The following is a 9488-nucleotide window of genomic DNA, read 5'->3' on the forward strand; positions in this document are numbered from 1 at the left end:
CCTGAGGCCTGGTGGGGGCTGGCCCTGGGCTGGGTTTCACTGGGCACTTTCCCAGGGCCCTACTCCTTAGCCGGGGGGAGATTAGCAAAGGGCAGGTGGGCGCCTTGCTCCCAGGGGAAGTTTGAACCACATGGGGCAGGGGCAGGAGCGGAGAGGGTTGACTAGCCCATGAGCTCACCAGGGTGGGGTATGTCTGGGCTGTGTCCCGTGTGACAGGGCCCCAGTTCTGACTGGGGCTCGGGATATGGCAATCCGGAACTGATCAGTTATGATAATTAGGGACAGTAGCCCTTCCAACCTCCCCGCCCACACACACGCACGCACACACTTGGATTTGCAGTGGCATGGGATCCCCATTCACTTTCCCCCCAGGCACAGAGGCATTGGTGTGAGCAGTGGGATCCCCTAGAACTTACCCTCATCAGCCCAGGTGTCTCTGCTGGGGTGGTGATGGCAGAGGCAGGCCTGCTTTGCTCCTCCCCTTCTACCCCACACAGAGTCCCCTGCTGGGGTGGGGTGGGGAGGGAGTTAACACCCCAGTCAGATGCACAGAACAGCTACCCCCTCAAAGTGATGGGTTCAGGCTTTCTTCAAGTTCAGGCAGCAGCCCTGCATTAGCTCAAATGTACCTAAATGTAATCACATTTTTGAGTTTTTCTCACCAGTCACTAGGGTTATGAATCAGGGGGTAGCCGTGTTAGTCTGTATCTACAAAAACAACAAGGAGTCTTCGCATCCAAAGAAGTGAGGTTTTTACCCACGAAAGCTTATGCCCAAATAAATCTGTTAGTCTTTAAGGTGCCACCAGACTCCTTGTTGTTAGGGTTAGGAAATTACTCTCTTCTTTAGTAACTGAAAGCTGAGATTCTGCTGCAATCAGCTGATGGACGCAGGAATTTACATTTACAATACCTAGGCCTTAATCCAGCCTTGAGTTCCTACTTGAGGTGACCGTTTTAAGTCACCTGTTTATAAACCAACTCAGAGTAACGGCCATCTCCGTTTCCTTCTCTGCGGCAGATGGAGGCTCTCTCAGCTCTGACGAAGGGCATTGACATTGAGTCAGACCCTAAGGGGTTTTTCAATGCAGCACTACAGGTGTATGAGAAATTCGTGGAGCTTTTCAAAGATGGAGGCCAGGAAGAGGCAGCCTCCAAAGCTCAGGAGGATCTGGAGTCGCTGGAAAACACCACGCTCAACATTGCTGTCACGGGGGAGACGGGCTCTGGAAAATCCTCCTTCATCAATGCCCTCCGCGGTTTGGGTGCTGAAGATCAAGGCGCGGCTCAGACCGGGGTGATAGAAACAACGACAGAGGCAACGGCTTATCCCCATCCAAGTTACCCGAATGTGATCCTGTGGGACCTGCCGGGGATCGGGGCGATGGATTTTCGACCAGAGAGATACCTCCAGCAGGTGAATTTCAGACACTATGACTTCTTTGTCATTGTTGCTTCGGAGCGGTTCCGATCCAGCCACGCCGACCTGGCCCGGGAGATCCAGAGGATGGAGAAGAAGTTCTATTTTGTGCGCTGCAAAGTGGATGAAGACTTGGCCAACGCAAGAAGGGCTCATCCTCAAGCCTATGTCGAAGAGAATGTTCTCCAGAGGATCAGGGAGAACGCCAGGAAATGCCTGAGAGACCAAGGAACAATCGACCCCCAGGTCTTTCTTCTCTCCAACTGGAACTTAGACCAGTATGATTTTCCCTTGCTGGAGGAGACTCTGGAGAATGACCTCCCCCGTCTACAGAGACTTGTGTTCCTGCTCAGCCTGCCCAACTTCTCTCCGGAAATCATAGAGAAGAAGAAATCTGCTCTGCGTGGGCACTTATGGAAAATATCCCTGGTGTCAGCTTTTATCAATGTCCTTCCCATGGGAGGCGTCTCTCTCGCCTGTGATGTTGGCCTCCTGTTGGTATCCATGATCACCTTCTACAAACAATTCAGCCTTGACGATGACTCCTTAGCTAAACTGGCCAGGCAGGCTGGGAAGCCTGTCGCTGAGCTCAAGGCTGTTATCGTCTCACCACAAGGGAAAGTTCTCACCCAAGATGTATTAAAGAAGAAGATTGTCCAGGTTGGGTGTGGCCTCACCCGCTCAGTCGAACGATGCTTTGACCTCGTCCCAGTGCTTAGCACCCTGGCTGCAGCCGGATTCTCCTTTGCTACGTCCTACTCCATTCTGTCAAACTTCCTGGAGAAGGTGGCTGAGGATGCACGAAGGGTTCGCAAGAAAGCTCTGGAGTAAGATGGGAACGTGTCAAGATCGAGAAACAGAGATTTTGAATGCAAAGTGTTCAAAATTTTTTGGTTAGAAAATGTTGAAAGTTTGGAACCAATTCACACAGAGCATTTTTGTTTTGAATCACCATTAATTTGAGTCTGAAGTGGAATTTTAAATCAACACAAACATTTTCATTTCCAGATTTCCTGTGGGGAAATTGACATTATTATATCAGGGAGAGGAAAGGGCAGGAATGTGGGTGATTGAAATTGGGATCATTCAAATTAGACTGTGGAAAAAACACACTTGGAAAAAATCTCTTCCAAGAGAGAGAATTTGCTGAGCAGATATTCATTTTTCTTGTTTAAAAGGTGATGCACAAGGATCTGGTGGATTTTCGATCATTTGGAGTCTTTAAATCAAAATAAAGCATCTTCCTAAAAGATACACTCTAGGTGAACTGTGGGCTCAGTACAGAAGTAACTTGGTGAACGTCTCTGGCCGGTGTTATACGGGTGGTCAGCCTGATGTTCCAATGGTTCCTTCTGGCTTTCAGGTCTGGGAATCAACAATAAGAAAAGCAAGAGCTGTTTGGGGAATGTAGGGTTTTTTCCCTCCATGAAACTGTGTGTGTGTGTGTGTGGGGGGGGGGGGGTTGTGTTGGTTTTGGTCAAAATTTTGCATAAAAAATGTTCAGGATTTCGTCAACATCTGACTTTTTCCAGTGTTTTTTTTGTTTGTTTTGACAAAAGCTTGAAAAATATTTGAAAATGGATATTTCTGTTTTGATCAAAAGAACACTGGCAAAAAAAAAAATTTCTCCCAGCTCTAATGCAAACCTCTATTTCTTCACAAGCAGAGATCTCCACCACAGAGCTCTGAGTCGTCTCGTTTTCCACCTCTCCTCTCTCCTGTTCATCTGAAGTGTTGTTGAGTAAAGGTTGTTCTTGATCCATTTCATCTGTAAGCTCCAGCTGCTATCTTACCAGCCTTACAAAGAGGCAGGAACATTTGAAGAACCTTTACAATTCTCATTTGTGTCCTCCCCTGCTCCAATTCTCCCTTTCTGTCAATATTGGCTGGTGTATTTCTCCTTTTCCCCAGAAAGATGGAGTTACCAAATGGTGCTCTGGCTGGTAGATCACGGGATTTGGATTTTAAGCTCCCTGCTATGTCCAAGGAGGATCTAGAAGAGTTTCAGGTTGCCATCGATAGAGGAAACCTTTCAGCAGCAGCTTCCAAAGTGCAGAAATCCCTGGAGCTATTGAAAAATGCCAAGCTTGACATCGCCATCATGGGGGAGATGGGCACTGGGAAGTCATCCTTCATCAATGGCATCCGGGGTTTGGAAGATGATGATGAAGGTGCAGCTAAGGTTTGTGTCTTTGAAATGACAATGGCGCCAACTGCTTATTCTCTTCCCAAACACCCCATGTGAGGCTGTGTGACCTACCAGGAATTGGGACACCGAGATTCTGGCTTGACACATACCTCCAGCAGGTCAACTTTTCCCACTATGATTGCTTCATCATCATCGCTGCAGAGCGATTCAAATACACCCATGCTGTCCTGACCCAGAAGATCTAGAGGATGGGGAAAAAGTTCTGCTTTGTGCACTCCAAGGTGGACATGGACTTGTGTAACGAGAGAAGGAAAAAGAACTTCAGCCAGGAGGGTGCCCTGCAGAGAATCCGAAGTGACTGCATCGAGTCGCCGCAGAGACAAGGGGTGAGATCCCGACAGGCTTTCCTCATCTCCAGGTGGGAATTCGACCAGTACGATGCTCCCTGACTGCAAGAAGCTCTGGCAGATGAAGTCGATTCTCACAAGAGACGTGTTTTGCTTCTTGCCGTACCCGGCATTTTCAGACTCATCTTCGAAAGGAAGATGAAAGCCCTGCAGGGGCAGGTCAGGGTACAAGCCCGCACCGTCTCTGCCGTTTTTAATCCAGGTCCCTCCATTGATTGTGGCGTTCCCCAGTTGATAGACTGCATGTCAAGTTACTGCAAGAGCTTTGGCTTGGATGACGACTCCCCGGTTAACTTTGCCCAGCAGCTTGGGAAGCCTGTCATGGACTTGAGAGCTGTGGTAAGGTCTCCGCTAGGCAAAGAAATATCTAGTCATTTTACTTTGAATCTGCTGGCCAAGGCGAGAGCTGATTGCATGACGAGAACCAGGGGTATCCTCAGTGCGATACCGTTGGTCGGTGGTTTGGTGGAGGCACAGATGACTTTTTTGGTCACATGCACCGTCCTGCAGCGCTTTCTGGATAACGTGGCTGAAGATGCCCAAAGGGTCCTGATCAAGGCATTGGAGGCGGAAGAGAAAAAGTGAGTGCAGCAGTCTCAGCAGTTCAATAGTCCCCAGACAGAGACTCTCAAGGGAGCAGGAGACCAGCGACCGGAGTCTCTCACCCACTGGAAAAAGTTATGAGGATTAATCACTTGTATCAGTGCCTCCCCCCTCCCTCCCAGTGCCTCCCGCCCGCCGCGATCAGTTGCTCCGTGGCATGCAGGAGGCGCTGAGGGGGAGAGGGAAGGCGTGAGGGTGTGGTGCACTTCGGGGAGGGGGCAGAATGGGGTGGGAAGAGGTGGGGAGGGGTGGAGTGGAGCGGGGGCGGAAGAGGCAGGGCGGGGGTGGGGTCTTGGGGGAAGGGTTGGAGTGGGGGAGGTGCTGGGGCAGAGCTTGGGGGTCAAGCACCCCAGCGCATTAGAAAGTCGGCGCTATGGTCTTGTGATTAATGCACAGGCCTGGAGCTCAGAGGATTCTAGTCTGATGGCGGGGAAAATCTATGGGTCAGAATCTCCAGCTGCTGTGAACGGGCCATGGCTCCATTGGAATCAATGGGGCCAGATCCCAGCTGGGGTCAATGGACTGTAGCTCCATTGGAGTTAATGGGGCACTCAAACATCGTAAGCATTATTAATAATTATTTTATTCTTTAAAATATCAGTTTAATGAGATCAGCAGAGTTTTACACCAAAGGTGAATCTGGGCGAATCATAAAACTAAGAAGAACTTAGTGTAACACCAACAGACCCCGGTCGTTGGTGGGTGGGATCGAACCTAGAATCTCTGAAGGTTAGTGCATGAGCCTCTAGTGCATGAGCTAAAAGCCACATGTCCCTTAGCTAAGACTGTAGAGCAGACTCATTAATCTATCTCTAAGTGGTCTCAGTGCCACTAGAGAGGACAGAGCACCGCACCCAGGATATGTGTGGGTTACATAAGCAGGGTTTGAGATGAGGACATGGGTGCTGCCTGCATCCCAGAATGCTCCAGCCTATGTTATCTCACCAGCTCTGTGGGCTTATGGGTGTGATGAAGGCTGAAACTCCTCGCTCATTGCTACTGACTGCAGCTTATCATTAACTATTATTGGTTGAAAATTTGTCATCCAATCTGGTTTTGAAAGAGTCAGATTTTCTTTTCTTAAAAACATCCATAATTACAAAAACCCCACCCAAACTATTTTGTCTTGGAAGGGCAGCTGCACTGCCTCATAGGCATGCGTCTGACAAAAGTGGGTATTCACCCACAAAAGCTTATGCTTCAATACATCTGTTAGTCTTAAAGGTGCCACATAGAAGTTGTAGTTCATTTCCCTCATGTCCTCATTCTCCTCTATGAGTGAGGATCCCCGGCTGAACTACATCCCCCATGATGCACTATGCTGAGAGGCTCCAGTGATGTTCTGCCTCTCTCTCTCCAAGAGGGGAAAGTGTGGTGCATCATGGGAAATGTAGTCCAACCAGGGAGTCTGGTCTATAATGGTGAATGGGAGCATGAGTCACCTGAACTACAACTCCCATGAGACATCACAAAAGGATTTCTAAATCAAAATATTTTGGTTCATGCTTTTTTTTGCAGACCCTTCCCATTTACTAACCATAGTTATTAATTATGTATATTACAGTGGCACATACATAGATTAAGGTTGCCTTGCGCTAGATGCTGTAGAGGAAGAGTTATAGCCCTTGACCTAAATAGACAAAGGGTAGAAAGAGGAATAGAACCAACGTCTTCTAAATCACAGTCTGACCCACTGGGCCACGGAGGGCCTGGTGCACTGTGACAATGACTACAATCTTTCTCTTCTCTTCCCTTCCCCCAGAGAGATGGATGCTACTGGAGAAACTTCGTCTGGTTTATTTCAAGATCGGGATGTTAAACTCCCTGGTATGTCCGAGGAGGATGTTGAAGAGCTAAAGGCTGCCCTTGAAACAGGGAACCTTTCAGAAGCAGCTCAAAAAGCACAGGAGGCCCTGGAGCTGTCAAAAAACACTGAGCTCAACATCGCCATCACGGGGGAGTCGGGATCTGGGAAATCGTCCTTCGTCAATGCCATGCTGGGCTTAGCCGACGATGATGAAGGAGCAGCAGAGGTTGGCATCACAGAAATGACAACAGAGCCAACCGCTTATCTGAATCCCATGCTCTCCAATGTGAAGATGTGGGACCTGCCTGGGATTGGGACTCCAAGTTTCCGGCCTGACACCTACCTTCAGCAGGTCAGCTTTGCCCGCTATGACTTCTTCATCATTGTCACTTCGAAGCGCTTCAGATCGTGTAATGCAGACCTGGCCCAGGAGATCCAGAAGATGGGGAAGAAGTTCTACTTTGTGCGCTCCAAAGTAGATGAGGACTTGAGAAACGAAAGTAGAAAAAGAAACTACAATCAGGAGACCACCTTACAGACAATCCGAGACTACTGTGTGGATAGGCTGAGGAGAGAAGGGGTAAATTCCCCACAGGTTTTCCTCATTTCCAGTTGTGAATTCGACCAATACGATTTTCCTCAACTGCAGGAAACTCTGGCAAACGAACTGGACTCTCACAAGCGACACGTTTTCCTCCTGGCGCTTCCCAACATCTCAAGGCCAATCCTGGTTATGAAAAAAGAAGCCCTGAAGAGGCAGATCTGGAAACGAGCCCTGAAGTCATGCGCCATCGCAGCTGTTCCCATTCCCCACCTCTCCGTCTCATGTGATGTTGACATCCTGGTGGAATCCATGACCGAGTACTGCAAAGTCTTCGGTTTGGATGAAGAATCCCTCATTAAACTCTCCAAACAGGTCAGGAAACCCGTGTCTCAGTTGAAGGATGTGATCAAGACCCCGTTGGCCAAGGAAATATCAAGAGAAGATGCTTTGGAGCTGCTGAGCAAGGTTACAGGTACAATATGTCCATTCGTCGATGATCTCTTCCCTTTTGGTCTTCCCTGGTTCAGCCTATACGGGCTGATGGATGATTACATTATAAATATTAAAAAGTACATAAGCCTCGTACCAGTCTATGGAACCCTCCTAGCTGCAGAGCTCTCATTCCGAGCTACATACAACGCCCTGCATTCCTTTCTGGAAGGCGTTGCTGAGGATGCCCACCGGGTGCTCACCGAGGCTCTGGAGGTAGCAGAGAAAAAGTCCGTTTAGTGACACCGGGGAGGATGGCGTTGCAGTCAGAGTGTTGGAGTGTGACTCAGGAGACCTGCCTCCACCACAGCCTGCCTGTGGGACCTTCATCACGTCTAGTCATCTCTGTGCCTCAGTTTCCCCACCTATAACATGGAGAGAATAATCCTTTGTCTATTTAGACTGTAAGCTTGTTGGGGCAGAAACTGTGTCTCCCTCTGTGTCTGTGCAGCGCCCGGCATAACGGGGCCCTGATCTGGGTTGGGGTTTTAGAGAGATGTTTGTTGAAGATTAGAATTTAGAGACGCTCCCACATAATGAAGTGAATTATGAATGCAGGAATTTAGTGATGTGCCCTGGAAGCTGGGTTGAGAACCCAGTACAGCTGTGCACAGCAGTTCAAAAGCAAACTAGAAGCTCTTTAGTTTGTTTTGTTAAAGTTGTATTCCTGTGAGTCACAGACGCACAGGACTCGTGCTCTCTCGGCTTCGTTCGGTTCCTGGGGGGAACCCCCTTCAGTGTGACAGCCCTACTCAGGGGTCCACTCTCTCTCGTGGGTAAAGCTCTGGACTCCAGCGCCTCCAGGAACCACCTCTCTGAGCCTTCAGCAAACCTGGTTCTGCCGTGGGTCCCCTCAGGCCTCCACACCCAGAGGGAATAATGCCCCCCTGTTCTCTAGCCCGGAGCGACTCTCAGCCAGCGTAAAACAGGAGGTTTATTGAGCATTTGAACTCAGCACAGGAAACTCTCAGGGTCACAGTCCTGGCTTCCCTCAGCACCATACATCTAGATCTGTCCTGTCTCCAGGTGGGCTCTGCCTGCTCTCTCCTTATACAGCAGACAGAAACGATTACAGGTCCAGACAGATTAAGAATAGAAAAGTGGGGGCCATAAAGATAAAACAGACAGAAACGAGGGTTTCACAACCACAATCATTGAGAAGTGATTTCTTGCCAGACAGGATGCTATCCAACTAAAGCCTTGTCTACACTGCCACTTTACAGCGTTGCAACTTTCTCGCTCAGGGGTGTGAACCCCCCCCCCCGCCCCCGAGCGCAGCAAGTTACAGCCCTGTAACGTGGCAGTGTAGACAGTGCCCCAATGCTGGGAGCTACAGGGGGTGGGTTTTTTACAGTTCTGGGAGAGCTCTCTCCCAGCGCTGGTGCCGCGACTACACAAGCCACATTGCTAGTGAAGACTAGCCCTGTTTTCTTTAACCATCTTAAGATGTGTTTCTTTATCTGGTGGTGATGGGCACTATCAGGACAGGATTGTCTTCCTAACAGCCTGTGATAAATGAAAGGGGGGAAGAGGGGATAGCTCCCTTTTGTGGACACCCAGCCAGCCAGTAGCTATAAAATCCCTCTTAGTAGCTGTTCTCTACTTGCTCTACCTGTAAAGGGTTAAAAAGTCTCACTGCTTGCATAGGTAAAAGGAAGGGAGTGGGCCCCTGGCCAAAAGAGCCAATGGGAAGGCTCGAATTTTTTAAAATTGAAAAAAGACCCCCCTTTTGTCTGTCTGTTGTTGTTGTCCGGGGAGAGGCGGATGGGGCAGAGCGATGCTGTAAGAAGCTTGGGCCAGGTAAGAAAAAGTCATCAGTCTCATACCTAGAAACTGCTCATTTGAAACCCCAGATATGTAAGTGGATCAGGGAATGTCTAGGAAGACAAGATTAGGTTTAGCCCTTTTATTTCTTAATGGCTTGTGGATTCCTCTTTGCTAACCCCAGGTGCTTTTGTTTTGCTTGTAACCCTTAAGATGAACCTGAAGAAAGCTATCCTCGGTGCTTAATCCTTGTAGTTGTTTTTTTTAAACCTAGCAATAACCTGAGTTCCCAGATGTATTTTCTTT

At 48.9% G+C, this 9488-nt stretch overlaps 1 protein-coding gene across 2 annotated transcripts in view; it reads left to right on the top strand.

Annotated features, from left to right (window-relative positions):
* Positions 1-9480, top strand: part of LOC103307447 (interferon-inducible GTPase 5-like) — a 9909-nt gene extending 429 nt beyond the window's left edge. Inside the window, exon 2 of one of the 2 annotated variants that reach the window (XM_008178205.4) lies at positions 1021-2934. In XM_008178205.4, the coding sequence (XP_008176427.2) occupies positions 1021-2250 (1230 nt within the window). In that variant the 3' untranslated portion in view covers positions 2251-2934. Of the gene's footprint in view, positions 1-1020; positions 2935-6340 lie in introns of those variants that run through there. The other variant, XM_065573978.1, reaches the window with a different exon arrangement.
* The last annotated feature ends 8 nt before the right edge of the window (positions 9481-9488 follow it).

Source organism: Chrysemys picta, chromosome 20 (genome assembly GCF_011386835.1).
Source record: "Chrysemys picta bellii isolate R12L10 chromosome 20, ASM1138683v2, whole genome shotgun sequence".
Classification (NCBI taxonomy): domain Eukaryota; kingdom Metazoa; phylum Chordata; order Testudines; family Emydidae; genus Chrysemys; species Chrysemys picta.